This window comes from Myotis davidii, unplaced genomic scaffold (assembly GCF_000327345.1).
Source record: "Myotis davidii unplaced genomic scaffold, ASM32734v1 scaffold530, whole genome shotgun sequence".
NCBI classification, from domain to species: domain Eukaryota; kingdom Metazoa; phylum Chordata; class Mammalia; order Chiroptera; family Vespertilionidae; genus Myotis; species Myotis davidii.
In genome coordinates, this window is record NW_006282272.1 from 691470 (window position 1) to 713739 (window position 22270).

The following is a 22270-nucleotide window of genomic DNA, read 5'->3' on the forward strand; positions in this document are numbered from 1 at the left end:
CTCCTGCCCCAGCTCTGGGCTCAGCATCACTGTAAGGGTGAGGGTGAGGCAGTGAACTGAACCGACAGGCGGCAGCCCTAGCTAGAGACCCTGTAAACTGCTCCACATCTTTCCCATACACGCTCCTGGGCAGACCTGCTCCTGGGCCCTGATGACCAAATTCTTCTTTGAAAAGGAAAAAAATTAAGAAAAATCAGTAACAGAATAGAAGTGCAAAAATATGAAAGGTATCAGTGTTTTACTTAATAGAATAACCACGTTTTTAAACCCACAAGAAAAAGATGACTTTGAAGGAGTTCTTTTCAGGCAATTCTGACCACTGTTCAAGCTGTACTGACCCTTCTCCACAGTTTAAGTAGAACCATTATGTACCTTTGTAGGCACATGGCCCATTTTCGGAATAAATGCTGTAAAGGGGACAAGTGAGGGGGAAGCATGGCCCTGCCTCCTGTGCGTGCCATTAAGCACCCGCACCAGGGACTGTGATGAGAACGTTTTAGCTAATCCCGAACCACGCTTTCTATCCTCACAAACATGGGATCAAAAAATGTATGACTTAGGCTATGTGAGACTAATGAAAAATTTCTAAATATACAAAAGTGGAGAGAATAGTATTAAGAATGCCCATGTGCCTATTTGGCAAGCACCAAAAATTATTAACAAAGGACCAAAATTGTTTAACTATGCCCCTTCCTTGCTTTCTATCCCCTCCCCAGCCCAGACCAGCCCAGGATATATTTTGAAAATAAATCCTGGATATATAATTTCATTTCTATTTCAGCAACTACTTAAAAAAAAAAAGGGTGGTGGTGGTGGGAAATAGTCCTTTTAAACATAACCACGGTACCATTATCACACCCAAAACAATTATAAGTGCTATTATCTCAATTATATGTGACATTATAATATCACATATCTAATCAACATTCCAACCTCCCTGATTAAAACCTAAGCCACTTAAAAAAAAGAATATATTCCTGATGTCTTTATCTACTATCAGTAACTTAGCAAATCATCACGTATGATGCATATAACTCCCAATTTTAGTCAGTATTAAATGCATCGTTACACCTCTAACAGGCATTAAATTCTGGCAAATCGTGAGAACTTCTGGTGGCAACAGGCTAAATCAATTACAACTTTTTTATTCCCACTGGTGTCTTTAATGCAGGACAAATACAAGTCCATAAGAAACTCATATGGAGACTTTATTAGGTTTAAAAGAACTGAAAGTCAAACAGGATTTAAAGGGGCACTGAAGAACTAGCCTCTCCAAGTATAGTGAGTGAAAAGCATTTGCACTTTTAATACAAATAAACTTTAACAGAAAAAGCCCCTAAAATAATGTATCACTGGAAAGGAACCTGAGAGAGTTTACCTTTGAACTTTATACTTAAGTGTTGCTGAGAAGTTGAACTTTAAAAATGGCCATCTATTATTATTAGAAGACTAGAGGCCCAGTGCACACAATTCATGCACGGTGGGTGGGACTGCTGGCTCCTAACTGCTCGCCTGCCTGCCGGCCTGGTTGCCCCCTGTCCGGAAGATGTCCAGTCACCCGGTCTAATTAGCATAATACTCTTTTATTAGTATAGATTTTTAAAAAGCCCGTATTACCGATGTCAAAGGATTCACGCCTTCTACACCTGGCTGAAACGCTTCTGCCACAGCGCGAACGTGGCCGTAGCCAATGGCAGTCAGCAACAGCTTGGCTATTTTCAGAGCATTGAGGTAGGCACCCCTGCGAGTTTCCATGTCAGCATTGGGCAGGAAGTTGTTTCTGGTCAGCATACTCAGGACTAAGGGCAGGCCACCGCTTTTCAAGAAGTGAAACTGGAAATCAGAGGAGTCTTCAGCCAGAGGCGCACCAGCAGGCATGAGCAAGGCATAGACCACCTGGGAAAGAAAGGGGAAAGGCCTGTGTTCAGGGTCTTAGAAAGGTAACGCCGATTTCCCCTATCGCCACGGCTAAGGAACTTTTTTGAGTTAGCATAGAAAGGTCAAATGTGAAGAACGCGGGGAAAATTCAAAAGGAAAAAGCGAACCTCTGTCAGGTATAGCACTTGGGAAGCGGAAGGACCAAAGAAAAGCGAGTCAAGAGATGGGCTAAGGCTGCTGTCTCCAAGCTTCGCGTGGTCTAAGCAAATCGCTCTCAGTTTTTCTATTGTTGTGCTATCTGCGAAAAGGAGAGAGACACAGGCTAAGACAAAACATCCGTCATGCACGCATAAGCAGTTCACTTTTGATATTTTGAAGACTTTAGTATGAAGTAACAATCAGTTCAGTTATAGGCTCCAACTTCACAAGACATAACCAGATCTGGATTAAAGAATGGCTAAGTAAGTAAATAAACAAACCAGGGCTCTTTCATCAGCCAACCAAACCCCAGTAAGGAAGCAGGCTCCTCCTACTCAGACTTCAAATCAACATGGCCTCCAGCCCCCCCTCCAGCCACTGGAGACTGAAAAAAAAAAAACACAACACTTCAAAAGGAAGTTCTTAATGAAAATAACAAAAAGGAAAAAATGGGAAGCTCTTCCCTCCAATTGAGCCCACAACCCAGGCATGTGCCCTGACTGGGAATCCAACAGTGACTTCCTGGTGCATAGGTTGATGTTCAACCACTGAGCACACCGGCCAGGACCCCTGCTTCCTTTGAGTGTTGAGTGTATGTGTGTAGCAACCAAGCGACAGAAAAGAAGCTAACATTTGTTGAATACTGATTACGTCCCAGTCACCAGACCATATATCAAATAGTTACTATTGTTAGCTCCCTTTTGCATACCAGGATTTGAACTAAAGTCTGGTTGAGTCCAAAGTCTCTGATCTAAATACTATAGTACAGTCATTACTGGCCTTTTCGAAGCTGGCTATTTCAAATCTAGGCCTATACTTTGATTATATAAAATATGGAAAGAAAAATAAAGAAGCGCCCTCAAGTTTCCCTGCTTGGAGCTGCCTGGCCAGAGCTCACTGTCGCCACCTGGTGGCATTACGCTCTTAAAAATAAGACCAGGGATTCTGGTCAAGCTGGTGGCTGGAGGGTATTGGAAAATAGCATTACAATGAGGCGGGATTCAATAAATGGGCTAATGGGAGACCATACAATCCCTGTGGATGGCGATGTAAAAGAAGCTCTAGGCTTCTGGAGAACCTGTACAATGACAGGGTGTTGCCCCGGAGCAGAGCACTGGCCCTGTCCATGAATTCTATCTGAAAGAGGGTTTTTTTTGTTTTGTTGTTTGTTTGTTTGTTTTAGGGGGGGGGAAGAACCACCCATCACTCCCAGGCTTTGCGAAATCAGGCAGTTGACTGAAGATCGCCAACTCCTGCTCTGGCCTATGCCATAAGGCGTGTTCCATCTACAAACAGAAGTTGCTAATACATCCTGTTATTGGCCAGCATGTACTTTATCAGCAGTATTTTTAGTTTTGTTTTTTGTTAATCTTACCTGGTGGCATAAGTTTCATAAGCACTCTTGCACCATCTCTAAGAGATGGCATATTTAGGCTGCTACCTAAGTCTGCAACTTGCCAAAGGAAAGAGATGTATCTGGGATGCAGTGACATTATCTAGAATACAAAACACACAAAACGTTCACCTGTAAATTACACCTCCCCAGGAAGGCCCAATACATTTGTTTAACTGCCGCACTTCTGTTTATGCCATTTCTAGTCTTTAAAATAGTCTGCCTTCCCCTCTTCCCACCTTTACAAATCCTTCAAGAAATACACTGTCCAAGCTGCCTCCAATAATTGCTACATGAGTTCTTTTTTACTATTTTGTTAAAAGATTTCTCTCATATATCAGAGGGATCCCCTCTAAAGTTCACTGTTAACTATAAAGTTGTTTGATATTTAGGCACAGTAAATTACAAGCTCCTCCAGGAAAAAAACCACCCTATTCAATATAGGTCTTTATTCTCCAAGAGGCTAGCACAGTGCCTGGCATACAGTAACTCAAAGCTACTCACCACCCCGGGCAAACAGCTTTCCACTTCTGGGTTGGGCCCATCGCTGTAATGGTTACCATGGTTTCCAGGAGATCCAGTTGAGGAATCAGAAGAGCTATCAGGGCTCGAAGGCATATTGGAACTTATTTGTGTAAGCTTGGCTGTAATTAGCTGCAAATGACATAGTATTTAGTATCAAAGACAAGGAAAACACACAAGACTTAAGTCAGTAACACACCAACAAAAACCTACGTGCTATGTTTTTTCCAAGTGTTGTCTAATATAACCATATGATTCGTTTTTAGAAAGCCTTTCCTCTACCTACATTGTAATATCGATGCCTGTTTTATTTAATGTTATAATTCCAACACCTAATACAGAGCCTCACACATAACAGATGCTCAATTCACATTTACTGAATGAAATGTTGACTGCGGAAATAAAGATAGCCTCGGCTTTGATTTTCTTGAAAAGTTTGGTATTCATAGATACTTACCGATTTATCCTTTAAGTTCAATTGTCCAATCAGCTTTCTGTCATCTGCAGGATCTATCAGTTCCCCGCCCACGAAGAGCTCTATTTTTGTATGGGCTACGTTGGCTTTAATGCGATTGAGAATGCACCGCCGCACGGAACCGATCGTGTCATTTGTGTGGGACCACACGTCCAGGTCATCAACCTGTCTGCCCTGGTTCGGAAACCGGACTATAAAAGAGAGGTGTTTACCACGGAAAGCTCTGGGGGAACAAGAGAGAAAACATCGTCACATTCAGCAACTTGCAAATCTTCTTGCAAAGATAAAGCTACAAATCTAATATTGACTATTTTTTTTATTAAACCAGAGAAAGTGAGTTAAGGCTAGTTATTTTTAGGGTCTTGAACATAAAAACGTACTGACTGCTCCTTTGAACTACAAATACTATAAGTGATCTTAAAAACACAACATTCCATTGTTGCTACTCTACCTATGGTTGCAGAAAATGAAGCATCTAGTTTATAAGAAATTAACAGACATGAGTAAACATGTAACTTATTTTAATGCTATTAAGCCCAACTCACCAGGACTTTGCAAATGTGGAAGGTAACTTTATCTTGAGAGCACCAACAAAAATGCTAAGGTGCTCATTTTTTTCTGAAGAACTCTTAATATCAGAATTCACCCCCTCAAAATGATGTTGGCTCTCTGTCAAAGCACCTTTAAAAAGTCCTTTCCAATTACTCTCTCATCTTACTATGCCATTATTTTTAACGGAGTAAATGAATGGCATCAAAACACTTTAACTGTGAAATAGTCCTGCAACACTTACCAGAAAATAAGTCATTGGCAAAAATAAACAAACAAGAGAGCAAACTTGACAAGTGAGAACACGAACAAAAAACTAAAACAGAAAACAGATCCCGAAAAACAAAAAGAGGTCTAGGATTAACCAAAGGTTTTAAAAGATGCAAATAATGTTCTTCATGGTCAAGATCCCAACGCTTTCTTCTGGTACATTGATTTGAGAGAAAGAGACACACATCAATGCGAGAAGAAATATTGATCTGTTGCTTCCTGCGTGGACCACATCAGGGAACTGACCCAATCCTGAGAAGTGCCCTGACCAGGAGTTGAACAGCAACCTTTTGGTGCACGGTACGACCCTCAACAGCTGAGCCACACTGGCTAGGAAATACCAAGGCATTAAGCAACAGCACTGGTGGATCACTTTGTCACTAACCTTGACATGGGCAGAATTGTTCTTTCCTCATGGTAATCGCTGTCACACTCATTTATGTACTCCCTCAGCACGGTTAGCACTCGAACCATCCGAACAGCTTCCTGTCTTGCACAATTAATACTGTCCTTGTCACCATCCAACACACACAGCGTGTCATAGGAGGCTTTCAAACGATCAAAGCAAGACTGAATGAAGTCTTCATGGATCACCACCTATAAGTAACGGGTCAAATATGACAGTTCAAGTTGCTTTGGAATGTAAAAATTAAAGGCACACATAAAACTTTATTCCAATCAAAGATGGCAACAACTCATTTAAGGGTAGCCGTCAATTAACCATGATCATCTTTAGCCAGGGAGTCTATACTGATAATAAAATATGCTATGCATTGTCAAAGGAAGCAAGAGTCATATAAGCATAAATTAGATACTCAAAAAGAAAACTTCAGGATTAGGTGTTAGAATCAAAAGAAATTCAGTCACAATCTCTTGCCATAATCATACTCAAAATGATCACTTCAAGATAATTATTAGGACAAGATTCATTTAGACAGCATTTTATACGAGAAATAGGGACCAAATATTTTAGGTATATTTGTAAGAGCTGAAACAAAAGAATTCCTAGTTAATTCTAAATTAAAGAAAAGTTCTTTAAAGGAAAAAGAGTTCTTCAACCAGAGTTTCAATTTGTGTATGTTTGAATGCACATCAGTCCTCACCTGATTGACCTGTAGCCTTGGCCCCAGGTTTGTGTATATCTCTTTAAGGAGATCTATAGCTCTGCTGGCAATATCGTCATTGCTCTGAATCACAACCTAGGATCAAAAAGATATCTTAGTTGGCCATTTCAATTCAAACCATCCCCTCAGCTATTTTTCATATAGTACTCAATAATTTCAGGATACACCGACTTCGATAATCAAGAAAACCAAGTACAATTAAGTGAGAAAACAGACCAAAATAAAGAAGATAAAGGCAAGTCTTCGAATAAAGAAATTTGTTGAAGGGAAGACTCATTTTCCTAAGGACATATGTTTTAATCAAGACCATTGTTTTTACTGACATACAATATATATTAGTTTCAGGTGTACATTAGTGATTATTTGTATAGATTACGAAATGACCGCCACGGTTAAGTCTAGTTACCATTTGACCCCAAAGTTATTACAACACTGACTGTATTCCCTGTGCTGTACATGAAAACCCCCAGGACTTCTACCTGGAAGGTTGTACTCTTGATCCCCTTTACCTATTTCACCTGCCCCAAGTAACTTCTTCAGATCTTTATCATTCACCTCATTATGCCGGTGGCACTGAAATTAGATGCAGAAGTCTGGCACTCTGAGGAGGTGACTTAGGGCTGAGCCATGTAACAGGCTTGGGGAAGGGAGCGGAGGAGCACAAGGAGACTGAGGAGAAAAAGTACACAGGCTTTCCTTCCGCGCTTCAACTAGTTTTATGTTGTGGAGTAGTGTGTACATTTTTGTTTTAAAAAAGGGTTTCTGCTGTTTAAAAAAATGCTGAAAACATGTCAACCATTACTGAAAAATTTAACAACTATTTAAAAATGTTGCAAACCCCTTACTTAATCCAAAAATCTAAATAATCAAATACCACAATGAAGAGCTTAGGCTAGCTAGTTTGCAGAAAAAGATTCGATGTAAAAATTATAAATACACACTGCTGTGACCAGGTCAGGTTTTTAAAGGCAGGAATGATAAATTAACAGCACACTGTGACAACATGCAGGAACCTGGGGGGTATCACGCTCAGTGAAGTCAGTCAGCTGGACAAAGACAGATACCACGTGAACTCACTTGCATGGGGAATCTAAAACAAAGAACAAATTAAAAACCCGAACTCATAGATACAGAGATCAGATTGGTGGCTGCCAGAGGTGCCAGATGGGTAAAATGGGTGAAGTTGGTCAAAAGGCACAAACTCCCAGCTATAAATTACCCAAGTCTCAGGATGTAATGTATGGCATGCTGACAAGTTAGTAATACTGAGTGCATATTTGAAAGTTGCTAAGAGAGTAAATCTTTTTTTTCCCTTTATGATTAAGATGAGCTATCACTACCTCCTGGGATAAGCGCCAGGGAAGACGCAGACATGTCACCTACATGCAGAACTGGGGCTCCTTCCCTATTGGAAAAGCTCTATCACATACAATGCTTCACTTACCCGCCAAAGGTAGTCTAACCCTATCAACTCCAGGTCATCCATCATGTATGCTCTCCTCTTTGCTACCAGTTTTCCTTCTCGACAATTCACAGCTTTGAAGAATCGCTCAAAACATTTCATGCCATTTTCCGTTAGGAGGGAAGGGTCGAGCTGGAGCACATTGCTTTCAAAGAAGTCCTTGTTGATATCAGGGTCCAAGTCTGGCTCATCCCCCATCAGCTTGGAGTACCACTTGAAGCAGGCCTCGCGGTCGCACAGGTACACGGCGTTCTCAGCCAGGCACTTCCAGATCTGCTTCGCCTGCGGGGCACACAGCCACAGCTGGCCGTCCTTCAGCAAGAATCTTGGAAAAACGGGAAAAAACAAGCCATCAGAGCTACATCGTGTTTACCCCAAGATGCAATCTATAGATATCTATACATATAGGCAATCTATACATAAAGTCATTGAAAACCAAACACCACTGAGCAAACTCAGCCTGCCACTACGTTTAGCTTTGGCTTAAGGAACCCAATCTGAGTAACATTAGCACATGACTCGGGACGGCCTCTACCAGCACTGCTGGGGTGCACAAGGCACCGGAGGACCCCAGCATTCTTTCGGGTGCTGGTCCAGCAGCCCTTTGCCCCCACTTCCTGAGTGTCTCTGACGCCATTACGGTCAGTTTGGGTCTCTAGCAGGTTGTCTCAAAAGATGGCAACTTGCGCTTAAGAACAGAATTCTGTATAAAAGTTTAAAATGTGTTCTCTTCAAGCACTGCAAAGAAGAAGAGTTAAAACTCAGACAACAATTCTAAATGTTTAATGAACGAACACATGGGGAGATGTCCTGTGACTTTCAGGCAATGATTTCCGCGTGGAAAAAGGCCACCTAAAAAAGACCCCAGCGACACCTCGTATGAAGCTGGCTTTCTCATCTGTGTCTTACATAGAGCCGCAGTGATTCATTGACACAAACCTCAGGAAGTTCAGCCGTTCTTGGACTTCCTGAACGTGGCTGTATCTACTTCCCAGCCTTACAGTTTGTGGGTCGTAGTCCTCATGGTCTGCAAATTAAAAGAAAATCATGTATGGCGTATTCAGACACCCACATCACTGGGACTTTAATCAAAGAAAATGACGTCACTTACAAAGTCATCAACTTGACATAAAAAGGCATCGTGAAGTTTACTAATTATTGGTGATTTCGAGTCAGCTCCTATTTCCCCCACAAAAATAAATTTTCCTTATACATAACCAAAAGGAAGGATCCATTAAATGTGCTATAAAAGAAATTACTGACCAGGTTTCTCCACTGTAATCTGTGGGGAGCTACTTTGCGACTATGTAATTTGTCTTGTTTCTCTGCCCACTAGTTTTAGCATCACCCCCCGCCCCGCCCCCTTTTATTCAGGTGGCAGCACTTTACCAAGACCTGGGACCCAAATGATCAAGCAAAGTCAAGAAGAAAGATCCCTCTATGCTAAACGGGAATGGAGAGGCCCTATACTTCGTTATAAAAAAGCTTCCCGGCTGTGAAAACAAAGATGGTGGTGCCTTTCCTTGTAAACATTCAGCTCCAAACAAACCCTGTGATTAGTGAGTGGGCAAATGAAGACTGAGCCACACGGCCCATTTTTGAATCATGCTGCCCAGCCATTAGAGATCCCACTGAAAACAGGAAAAAGTAGATGAGACTAAATTAACTCATGTCTCTGGCCAAGGCTAACATAAATTGGTTGTCATTACAAACTGCCAAACTGTCTAGAATCCATTTCAGAACTCATGAGAAAAGGTCACTTTAAGAAGCATCTGTAATTGATACACAATTCAAATACCATGAAACCTAGCCACTTAATATGTGTAACCCAATGGTTTTTAGTATAGTCAAAGCTACATGATTTGAGCATCACCGCCTACCCTCACATTCTATAAGATCTCCCATCACCTCAAAAAGAGACACATTCCACATAAATGGAATCTGACAATATGTGGTCTGTGACTGGCTTTCTTCTGCTTAGGCTAACGTTTTTCAGGATTCATCCATGCTGTAACATTCTTTTACTACTGCTAAATAGCCTTCCACTGTATGCATCTACAACATACTGTTCATCCATCAAATGATGGACACTTAGGTTATTTCCACTTTTCTGGCTAACACTCACGTTCAAGGTTTTGCATGGAACTATGTTTTCATTTCACCTGGGTATATAAATTACCTGGGAGTAAACTGTATGATCAATTCTGTTTACCACTTGGAGGAATTGCCAACCTGTATACCAAGGTGGCTGCACCACTTTACAATCCCGCAAACAACGTACAAAAGCTCCAACTTCTCCTCATTCTTGCCAACGCCTGCTGTTGTTTCATTTGTCATCCTCGTAAGTGTACAGTTTCTCACTGTGGTTGTAATTTGCATTTCCCCAATAACTAACGAAATCCAGCATCTTTTTATGCACCAAATGGCCGTGTGCTTATCTTTGGAGAAATGTCTACACAGATCCTCTGCTGTTTCTTAATTGGGTTGTTTAACTGTTGAACTGTAAGAGTTCTTATATATTCTGGATACAAGTCCCTTACCAGATACATAATCTGTAGATGTTTTCTCCCATTCTTGGGTTATCATTTTACTTTGATTGTATCATTTGCAGAAGTTTTAAATTTCGATGTAGTTCAATATATCACGTTTTCTCCCCTAAAAATGTTGCTTTGCCTAACCCAAGGCCACAAAGATTTATTCCTATGTTTTTTCCTAAGAGTTTTAAAGTTTTAAGGTCTATAGCAATCCTACCAATGAGTTAAAATTTGAGTGAAAACAGGTGGTTTTGCCGAAACCGGTTTGGCTCAGTGGATAGAGCGTCAGCCTGTGGACTGAGAGGTCCCAGGTTCGATTCCGGTCAAGGGCATGTACCTGGGTTGCGGGCACATCCCCGGTGGTAGATGTGCAAGAGGCAGCTGATCGATGTTTCTCTCTCATCGATGTTTCTAACTCTCTCTATCTCTCTCCCTTCCTCTCTGTGAAAAATCAATAAAATATATTTAAAAAAAAAACAAAAAACAGGTGGTTTTATCTTGTGTTGTATTCACATAAAAAGACTTTAAATGTTAAGGATTTTAGTAAGTTTATTACTTTAGCTAAATAATGTTAAAAGAGGAGGTAGAATCAGCTGACTATACCACTGAGAAATGTTTTCTTCCAAAGATGAAGATGCTAGTGGTGAAATATGGGCAGGATAGCAATATTGGTGAGATAGTTATCAGAAATTGAGAATATCAGCGAACTGTGGAAGCTGATGTTAACCCTCAATTACACTTATGTTTATCTGAGTTTTATATAGGAATGTATATAGATGTTAAGAAAAGCTCTCATGTTTCATAGGTATATTGGGATTTTACACAATGCAGAGTCTACCCAATATACTCTTCAAATAATGAGCATTAGAAACACCCTCATTTTAACCAGGTAACTGCCACGATATTTTGAATTTAATTAAAAAAGGCCCGCCGCTTGCGTCTATAGACTAAGTGTACAAATGGTTAAAAATATATTATCGGCCCTAACCGGTTTGGCTCAGTGGATAGAGTTGGCCTGTGGACTGAAGGGTCCCAGGTTTGAATCTGATCAAGGGCATGTACCTTGGTTGCAGGCACATCCCCAGTAGGGAGTGTGCAGGAGGCAGCTGATCGATGTTTCTCTCTCATCGATGTTTCTAACTCTCTATCCCACTCCCTTCCTCTCTGTAAAAATCAATAAAATATATTTTAAAAATATGTATTATTGACTTCTGCAAAGTCTACTATAAAATGTCAAGAAATGGTATGTTCAGTAATCATTATGTTCAATTCTACCTCTAACATTGGTTATACACGGTTTCCTTTCCATAGCTATGGGAACAAACTTGAGCCTATAGGACAGTTTTTGTGTGTTTTTTGGGGGGTGCGTGTGCGCTATGAATTTGGCATGAGAGAGAGGAATATGTACTAAGAATACCTCTGAACTCCAGCACACAGACTCTACAACTGTCAGAGGGCAAAAGGGCATTGAAACGGAGCTCCACCGATGGCGGCACTTACAGATTGGCTGTTACAAAAACAGGAAACTCGACAGTGACATGTTTAAACAACTTCACACTTTGAAACCCATGAAAACATGTGGATTCTTGTATGAAACCCATGAAAACATGTGGATTCTTGTAGCCTTGCATCTCCCTACTTGTGAATTTTTAATTCATAAATCGAGGCACTTAATGGAACAGACTTAGACAAAAAAGTTTTCCTGGAAAGATAATGGTGGTGGTATTAAGGACACAAAAGATGAAAATGAGTCAAGTACTACCTAAGAAAGCAATAAACAATTGTAGGACAGGTGGTCACAGCCTCCAGGCAGGGAAGGAAAAAAGTTTAACAAGGAGAGTGGGGCAGGCAAAGACTAAAGAGCCTTGAAATGCTGGCCAGAGGTTAAGAGTGTGTAAGAGTTAAGAGGAAAGTGAAAGTGGGTCATAAGCTAAGAAAGGAACACAAAATATATCTGTTGTCATTTTGAAGGTAATTAATGCTGACCCCGCCCCCCAGCTGGGAAGGGAAGTTGCTGTCATTTCCCATAATTCCTGTTAGCTTGTAGTACATACCTCTAGCATACAGTCTCATGCTTTCCATGTAAGTTGCAAGATTTTCTGCTACCAAAGTAACTAGGGCATGATTGTGCTGGAGTTGATTGATTAAGTCATGGCGATAAAATACATGGGGACTTCGCTGAGTTTGACTGAAACGAGAAGAACTTAACAATATAATTAGGCAATTAATTCTGTTGGAATCAAAAGAGCTTATATACTCTAAATTCTTAACTACTAATTGAAAAACTTCAAATGGGTTCTTTCATAACAGAAGCGTACTTTTGGTCATTTAACTTTAGTGGCAAGCAATTTAAAAGAAAACCAATGCCACCAAAAATAAAACAAACCATTATTATTTTACACACAAAATACATTAATATTCTTCACTACCACACCAATGGGCGTTTACTTTAATAACCGATTTCTACTTTCATGTTATACTAGTGCCAAAGCACTTAAGTTTGCATAACTATTTGTAGAATTATAAAATAGAAACACTCCTTGCCAGATTAGCACCACAAAAATTATGCAGTAATTACAGTAAAGAATTTAAATTTTCTCCACTGTTTACTCCTAGTTTTTGTAATTTCATAGTATTTTTCTAGCCTTAAAAAAAAAAACACACACACACAGCAGAAGACAAATTTCAAGTGTTAAAACCAAAACACGTGGCCTTTTCTGTATTAGGCATAATCGTAATAATCGAGAGTTGTAAAAGATCTTGGCAATCATTTAATTTTATACGTATAAGAAAATACATTTCTGCCGAAACCGGTTTGGCTCAGTGGACAGAGCGTCGGTCTGCGGACTGAAGGGTCCCAGGTTCGATTCCGGTCAGGGGCATGTGCCTGGGTTTTGGGCACATCCCCGGTGGGGGATGTGCAGGAGGCAGCTGGTCGATGTTTCTCTCTCATCGATGTTTCTAACTCTCTCTCTCCCTTCCTCTCTGTAAAAAATCAATAAAAATACATTTAAAAAAGAAAAGAAAATACATTTCTTTCGTTTAGAGAATCTTGACAAAATGATATGACTGTTTGGCTACAAGGGTCATAACCTAGGAATCCTGATTCCACTGTGAATACGTTCTGCATTACACCCAGCTCTCTTTTCCCCACCCTTTTCTTTTTCATGTTATCAATTCCAACTCTGTAACCAAACAATACAAGGACAAATTATTCCAGGAATCACAATTTAGCAAGTGAGATAATATATTTATAAGGGGCAGACACTGGGCAGAAAGGGACACGGGCAGGAAGGAAAAACGGAAATGAGAGATGAAACTGACGCAGCACAAGCCATGAAACTGCCCGGCTCACTTGCTGGAAGGAAGAGGGAATTCTGAACCCAGAACCTGAAGGCAGTATTATTGTCTTGCTTGTGATATGTATCACTTAACTGTAGCTTACTTCCTCATCAGTAAAACCAAGGAGGTGGTTATGATAATCTTTTCTTCCAAATAAACTCTTCTCTCAGCCGATTGGCCCAGTCTAATTTTCTTGTTTGCTTTTACCAGCTGATAATGCTGCTGTTTCTTTTCAAAAGCCATCAATGAAAATGCTGAAATGTTCTGTTAAAAGCCTTACCTCAAATTCTGAGGTGCCTCCCCAAACAAACTACAAATTTCTCTAATTTGTTTCAGAGCGGGGATGACCCATTTGTCATTTGTACGAAGTTCTTCTATAAAGCGATCTATCCACTGGATCTTCTGTGTGTCACGGTCCTTAAACGATTTCAATGTTTTATACAGGTCAATATAGCTTTCACAATTATAAAACAGAGCTTCTCTTGTACGATAAGCAACACAAACATTATGCCGTAACTGCAGTAAAGAGGTCAATGATAATTTGAAAAGTTGCTTTAAGTACATGTTTATTTCACATTTACTATCAAAACTCTAAAAAGTAAGACATTAGAAAAGTTCGCTATGACAGAGACTCAGATACAGCTATAGCTAGCTACACAAAGGTCTAGAGATGAAGCATTAGGCACACTGACAGAAACTGGGATTTGAAACATTTGCCAGGAAGTGGGCATTGAGCTATATCAATGGTTTTAGAGATTCTACCAAATAATAAAATTCAGCAATAACAGAGAACCCTGATGGTTACACTTCACAGCTTTGCTTTTAGTACACCGAGGAACATTGAGGATATTTTTGCCAATGATGGTATGGCAACTAAGTTTCACCACAAATAAAAACAAGGATATGTCCACATACACACAAGGAGAGAAAGGGCCAGAAACGTGTATAAGCACAGTTAGAGCCAACGTTATTTCATGTACCATGTTTACTTCTCATACCTCATGTACTTTACTCCTTCCCCAGTCAATAATAATCAGAAATGCAGGTCTGCGCACTTAATTTTAAGTTCGAATTGTTTTGTGTGTCTCCAGTTACTGGTTGCTATATTAAATAAATACTTAACGAACGGTCACAAACAAGCAGAGTCAAAAAACAGTAGCATCTGTCACACACACCTACTTGAGCTTATTTCAGCTCTTACTGAAATTTCAGTTCATCGGTGTAGCAAATAGCTCTAATTAAGTGAGAAACTGGTTGTTCAGCAATGTCCATGCATGAATTAAAAGGATACATATACCACAAGTTAGAATGCAGGGAAGCTGTTGTGTCATTTGTTTGCAGGAAAAGGCACTGAATGCTTTGCTGTTTAGGAAATTTTATTAATTTTTTCTAACTTCTCTATAAGCAAAGAAAACGTAACTTTCCTCACCATCTGAAGTCTCTACCCAGCTTTAATATCTTCTATCTCATGATGTGGTTGAAAGTGGCATTTCAGCACCATACATGTAACAAACCACCACCACTATACTGCCTGTGTGGGCTGTACTGCCTTTCTCCCAAGGAGACTAAAACGCTTTTCAGATGACACCCCAAACACCTAAGAAGAGGACGTAAACTTATACAAACAAAGTAAATCAATCCTTGAAAATTACTTCAAAAATATTGGAATAACCTGAGACTATTCTGTAGCTAAGCCACCCTAATTGTGAAGAAGAGCCCGAGAGAGAGAGAGAGAGAGAGAGAGAGAGAGAGAGAGAGAGAGAGAGAGAGAGAAAGAGAGAGAGAGAGAGAGAGACGCGCGCCAAGCAGCACCCGCTCACCTGGGAGCAGCTGTAATCGAGTATTTTGATGTGGGCGCTGAGGGCCAGGTCCATGATGTCCACGGGCACGTCGTCGCTGTGGGCCAGGTTCCACAGGAGGTTCAGCACCTTGTGCGCCATTACACCGTCCTTGTCATCCTCCGCAAGACGACGAATCAGCTCCAGCAGCTTCTCCCGCTGCTTTTTACTTGCATTTGTCCAACTCGCCTAGAAAAGACATTTAAATGACATGAAACAACGTATTTCTTTCTCACTGCTTCCAGTCCCCAGATTAGCTATATATTCATCACAGAAACATGGCTGAGCACAGAATTCTTCATAGTGATTATCTAGAACAGCAGTTCTCAACCTGTGGGTCATGAACCCTTTGGCGGTCGAATGACCCTTTCACAGGGGTCACCTAAGACCATCCTGCATATCAGATATTTACATGACGATTCATCACAGTAGCAACATGACAGTGATGAAGTAGCAACGAAAGTAATTTTATGGTTGGGTCACAACATGAGGAACTGTATTTAAAGGGCCAGAAGGTAGAAAACCACTGATCTAGAACAACTCACAGATCTAAGAAGTGAAATTTATTAAAAATAAAATGGTGCTCCTTTAATTTATGTTAATTCTTACCTTAAAGCAATCAAAGAGATGATCGAGTTGTTCAGGAGAAAAATCCCAGGCCAACTTTGCCAGTAAATCATGTACATTCTTCACAATGGCCTCGTGCTTCCCCGCCTAGTGAAAACCCAAAGAAAACCAGAGACTTTGAACAGCACGGAAGGAGTGTGTAGGGCCTGCTGACAACCATCCTGTATAATACAAGCCTAATATGCCAAGTGTCTACACGTTCATTCCACCAGTCGCTATTATACGCACTGACCACCAGGAGGCAGATGCTCTGACTGGTAGGTTAGCTTGCTGCTGGGGTCCAGCTGATTGGCACTGGGAGATGGGCCTGACACGCCCTGGAGCCCTCCTGTGCTCCCCTCCCGCCCCCGCCCTCTAGTTAATTAATAAAGTATTCCCAGCTCCATCTGTGTAAACACGAACATAAAAAATGTGTGACATTTTAAATGCTTTAAAACTGCCATCTAAAACCTGACAATTTAATTTTTTTGATATGCATGGGAATTCACGTGAACCTTCGTTATTGAATTTAATGTGCCAATTTTAACACTGCACGTAGGAGAAAAACAATCAGTTTCCAGCCCTGAAATAAAGGTGTTTTCTCTTCTTTCTGAGAAACTAGAAGTCCTTTAATTATAGATTTTTATAAACAATCTAGTGATCTCACTCCTCACAGTGACCTTTTTCTTTGTATTGTTTTTGAAGAAACCAATTAGAGATGTCCTTCACTCTTTTAATAGACATTCCTTATTTCACAGTTTGCCTCTTATTTAAAACCACCCACAATGACCAAATACATCCTGTAGATAATGTTATATATCTTTATTAAAATGTATTATTGGCTATTTCAAAAAGATTCCTGACAGGATCGCTGTAAACAACAAGCATTTAAATATATTAATATTACCAACTACTCTATTTCCTTAGTATTAACGTCTTTCTTTCTTTTAAAATTCAAATAGCCACTATTCTACATTCCATACCTGTGCTGCCCAGATATTATCAAGGTCTTGTAAGGTCAGAGCCTTTTCTTTGATGACGAAACGAAGAATCTTCTCCAGCTTCTCCACGTACTGTGGCTGGTGCAGGCTGTCTCGCAAGACGATGGATAAGATGTTGTTCTGCTGTATCCATTCCTAAACACAATTCGGAAATCGTCTTAAAGCAGGAACTAAACAGAGAAGCTTTTAAAGGGATCTGCCTGAATGGACAGACAACACACACAAAACCTTTCGTCTCCCACCTAAACCCCTAGCCCAGGGCCGATGACTAGGCACCTCTCCATACCTTGTATCACATTCGAATCATTCTCCCCAGTTAAACAGAAGGGACCTTGAGAACAAGGGCAGTTCTTACACAGAGGTCTCGCCAGTACTGTCAGAGAGTATGCACTAAGGTGATTCGACCCATCTTTTTAAAGCAGCATACTTCCTTTAAAAACTACATTATAACCAAAGCAAAGATAAACAGGCAAGCCTCCATCAAACAAAAGCTTCTACACAGAAAAGGAAACCATCAACAAAACTAAAAGGCAACCTACTGGATGGGAGGAAAATAATTGCAAATCGTGTATCTATTAAGGAGCTAATATCCAAAGTATGTATAGAACTTATAAAACTCAATAGCAACAAAGCAATCCAATTTAAAAATGGGCAGAAGATCTGAATAGACATTTTCCCAAAGATGACATCGAGATGGTCCACAGGTCCATGAAAAGATGCTCAACATCAGTCACCAGACAAAATGCGACTCAAAACCACAATGAGCTAGTACCTCGCACCTGTGAAAGTGGCATCATCGAGCCCTGGCAGGTTTGGCTCGGTGGATAGAGCGTCGGCCTGTGGACTCAAGGGTCCCGGGTTCGATTTTGGTCAAGGGCATGTACCTTGGTTGCGGGCACATCCCCGGTGGGAGGCATGCAGGAGGCAGCTGGTCAATGTTTCTAACTCTCTATCCCTCTCCCTTCCTCTCTGTAAAAAAATCAATGAAATATATATTTTTTTAAAAAAGTGGCACCATCGAAAAGGCAAGGAAGTGTTGGTGAAGAGATGAAAAAAAGGAACCCTTGTACACTGTGGTTGGGAATGTAAATTTGTGCAACCAGCTTGGAAAAAGGACAGAGGTTTGTTAAAAACAGAACTGGCGTATGATCCAGGAATCCCACTAGAGGGCACATTTCCCAAAGAAATGAGCTTCTCTCATAGAGATATCTGCACTCTCATTGCAACATTCTGTACAATAGCCAAGATAAGGGAGCAACCCAAGTGCCCACTGATAGAGGAGTGGGTAAAGAAACTGGTGCACACACTGGAATATTATTCAGCCATACACACACACAAAAAGAATGAAACCTTGCCGTTTGTGACAACCGGGGGCCAGACAAATAAACACACCAAAGAAAGCGCATAGAGAACAGATGGGTGGTTGCAAGAGGCAGGGGATAAGAGAAATGGGTGAACTGTTTTGACCCCCCCCCCACCCCCTTTAAGTTTAAATAAACTGAATAAAATTTTTTAAAAATTACAAGCAGTATTAATTAGCAATAGTTAAGAAAATGCCATATATACAAACATGTATGGTAAATAAGGTTTCCTAAACTTTCAATGTCAAAATGATATAAATGTTAAGTGCTTATGTTCTTAAAATGATCAAACAGTAAATCATGTAGATCTTATTCTAGCAACCGTATTTCCTATTTGAAAATCTTTAAGTGCCAAATACTGACCAATCTATTTCCGAGATGGTATTTATATGCTCCTTTTCAACCAACCCCACCCAACAAGCTAATAATTATTTCAGCAGTAAGTTGACCACAGGTGTGCTAAGATGCTCATATCATCCTATATAATAAAGAGCTAACACGCTAATTAGCCTGGACAGCAGAAGGACTGTCCAGACGAAGCCTGGGCTGCAAGGGCCGAGCCCCTTGCACAAATTTCATGCACTGAGCCTCTAGCTACCAAATAATAAACTATGCTATTGCAAAAAATTATCAGGATTAGCAGAGTCATAAATCAATCCAAACACCTCTCAATTTCACGGTTTTCTCTGAAATGCAAACACTGACTTTTGAGTAGAGCTATTCTCTCTTTTGCCTTGGGTATATTCATGAGAGGAAAATCAAGGACTTACTGCCATTCGTTCAGCTGTGAGCCACTCTTCCTCCTCAGGGTTCCCATGCCGGTGAGTGTAGTACGAGACACTAGAAATCACCTTATTAACCTCATTCAGTGCATTCATCTTTCCATTGAAGGAAGAAATTTGCAATAATCTGTAAAAGAAACTCAGTAAGTATGATTCTAAGTGTCCAATAAATAATTGTTTCAAGAGGTAAAATATCTTACCTAAGTATCATTTTTAACCTAAATATTTCTAAATTTTTTACAGTTTCTTCTTGTCCTGGAACCCTTGATGCTAAATTCTTCAAAGATTTAATAATCATTGAGAGGGCATCATTTTTGGCTTCATTCTTTGCTTCTTTTTTCAGCTCTTCATCAGTTAAGTTTTCTAAAAATTGTGGAACCATTTCTATGACTGGGAGAAAGTACTTTTTCACTGTGTGAAGAGTGAGAAATTCGTAGCTTTGTCCAAATGGTCTGAAATAAGAAAGGCAATAAGGATTACTCTTGTAATACATGATTTCTTACAAGGAACTAGGACTGAACTCGACTATTTATATTAACTTTAAAAATCCAAGTTATCAGTTAAAGAAGAAACCATACTTGAAAAGAGAAACTCAATTTATCGAGCAATTTCTAGAATGCACTGAAGATTTAGTTTAAAACACAACTTACTTAATAAGAGCTGCAATTATTTGAACATTTAATGCTGATCCACTAATAAAACGATCATGCAAAATCTGGAACCCATTTAAAGTGCCGAATTTGTTGAGGAGATCCACTAGCCAACCCTGCAATACAGTTAATGAAGAAAGTTAACTTCCTGCCTTTAGGGGCAAAAGTACTATCTGAAGTCATTTCTTGACTGAAACATACTAGAAGCAAGAAATTCAATAAAAGAAAATTATTATGTAAAACCATGTTTAAAAAACCCAATAGCACAAAATACTGCACATGCTCACAGTAACGCTGAGACACAGAAGCCTAAGTAGCCGGACAGAGTTCATGACTAAGGCACAGCTGTCTGCTCAGACCAATACAGCTGGTGCACAGGAATTAGAAGCCAGACTTTGATTTCATAAATCCCATCATATGAAAATACCTTTTTATCATCTGAAAACATATTTTTAAAAATCTAAGAGGATAAAAGATTCTTTAAACACACACACACACACACACACACACACACACACACACACTCGAAGGATATATTGAGTAACTAAGATGTTTGAATTCATTTTTTGTTACAGGTAACCAATCCCTGGTATGATCTGATTCTCCTAACTAGAACATGCAGGTTGATGCTTTTGCTGACTCATGGGAATGCACTCAGTGCTCATCTTAGAGGCACCACGATGTAATAGTATAGGCTGTCTTTCAACTGCTTCCCAAAGAAATAACAGCGACTCAAAATGCCAACGGGGATGTACTAGTAGCTAAAGGCATGCTTACATGTGGAAACTTAAGTGAATTAAAATGTTAGCGATCTAAGAATCAAATGTGTCTAAACATTTATGTACACATGATGACCTGATACCGTGCCTTCTTCTAAAAGGCCACATTTTAGAAGCCGTTGAGGGGAGGATAAGAGCCAGTTTCTCCACTAAGCCTTAAGCAAAATAATTTCTGCCACAATCGAGAAACCAAAAGCCATGTCTAGCAAAAATGAAAAATGCTAAGTAAAAGGAACTAATTTAAAGAGACAATAGGCTGGAGTTCGGGGTAGTTCTGATGCGGTTTTATGAGAATCTAAATTAACGAAATTCTCTGTCATATTTCTATAAATTCATTATTTCCTACCTTTTTATTTGGTCTTATAAGCTAATTCAAAACAATTCACCAGGTGCCTCTTGGCATCCAGCAACCCTAAACACACACACACACTGATGTGATGTATTTTTACCTCAGTAATCAGGATGAAACCATTAGGCTGATATAAGCTCCCCAAGTTTTCAGGTGCAATGTATATTTAAACAATTAAGAATACTCAGTAATTATTAATACTCAAGAGCTAGGCTTGAAAGAAAGAAAATATCTTCAACTAGAATCCATCTTAAATTAAGTTGTTACCTGTGAGTCTCTTACAGATTATTACTGACCTACACAGGAAAACATAAACTAAAATAAAGACAGGAATACAGGTATATTTTGGAGATTGCCACCATTTCAAAATTAATTTGATTTGCTCAAGCACAAATAAGCCGGAAGTGGCAATAATATGAGCCTTGGGAAGTATCAGAAAACCTCAGCTCTAAATTCAACACCTTGTGACCGTTTTCACTTCTAACAGAACAAACCCACCATCACATGCGTAAATTGAAATTTTCCTGGCTGTTTTTTTTCTATTTATAGGACCTACAATATTAAAAATGTCTCCCTAATGTCTAAAAATTAAAAATATATTGTTAATTATATAATATTTACATAAGAATTATACAGTTAGGGATATATTTTAAAGTATACACCGTTTATGCCGACATAAAAAATTTACATTAGAGAACTTTTATGTAATTGCATTTATGTATACTATTTCATTGATATTGATGTTTTACTTTTTGCTTTCATTTATCATTTCTGTAACTTTACTTTTATGACACATTAGACACTTATAGGATATACTTGATCTTGGAGTCGAAACCTTGGACATAATTGTAGCCTTGGTCAGAGTAGTATTTAAAAGGAAAAATACGGTTTGCTTTATACTAACCCAAATCAGCACGATTTCCCAAGAGGCTGGGCAGAACAATGGGGACTAACTACATAGTGAAAGCTTAAAAAAATCCAGTCCAAAGCTATTTTGTCAATTATACCTCAATAAAGCAGAAAAAGAAATCCCCAAACACAAAATAATGCAGACCTCTTTAAGAGCAATATTACATTATTCTTCCCTACATTGCTAGTAGGTTCAATCGCTTAAAGTTCTGTGGCACAGCAAAGCAACTGTAACAGGGAATTGTGAA

The 22270-nt window shown here is 39.7% G+C and overlaps 1 protein-coding gene across 5 annotated transcripts in view; it reads right to left on the bottom strand.

Annotated features, from left to right (window-relative positions):
• The window catches only part of USP9X (ubiquitin specific peptidase 9, X-linked), a 52222-nt gene that overhangs the window by 22682 nt on the left and 7270 nt on the right, over nt 1-22270 (bottom strand). For 3 of the 5 annotated variants that reach the window (XM_006752807.2, XM_015558421.1, XM_015558428.1), the window contains exons 6-22: nt 19986-20101; nt 19536-19787; nt 19324-19462; nt 17175-17327; nt 16195-16299; nt 15568-15774; nt 14028-14164; nt 12460-12608; nt 8811-8898; nt 7854-8196; nt 6389-6484; nt 5671-5882; nt 4449-4689; nt 3974-4123; nt 3452-3572; nt 2046-2176; nt 1618-1896 (exon numbers count right to left, since the gene is read on the bottom strand). In XM_006752807.2, the coding sequence (XP_006752870.1) occupies nt 1618-1896; nt 2046-2176; nt 3452-3572; nt 3974-4123; nt 4449-4689; nt 5671-5882; nt 6389-6484; nt 7854-8196; nt 8811-8898; nt 12460-12608; nt 14028-14164; nt 15568-15774; nt 16195-16299; nt 17175-17327; nt 19324-19462; nt 19536-19787; nt 19986-20101 (2919 nt within the window). The remainder of the gene's footprint in view (nt 1-1617; nt 1897-2045; nt 2177-3451; nt 3573-3973; nt 4124-4448; nt 4690-5670; nt 5883-6388; nt 6485-7853; nt 8197-8810; nt 8899-12459; nt 12609-14027; nt 14165-15567; nt 15775-16194; nt 16300-17174; nt 17328-19323; nt 19463-19535; nt 19788-19985; nt 20102-22270) is intronic. The other 2 variants (XM_006752808.2, XM_006752806.2) reach the window with 1 other exon arrangement.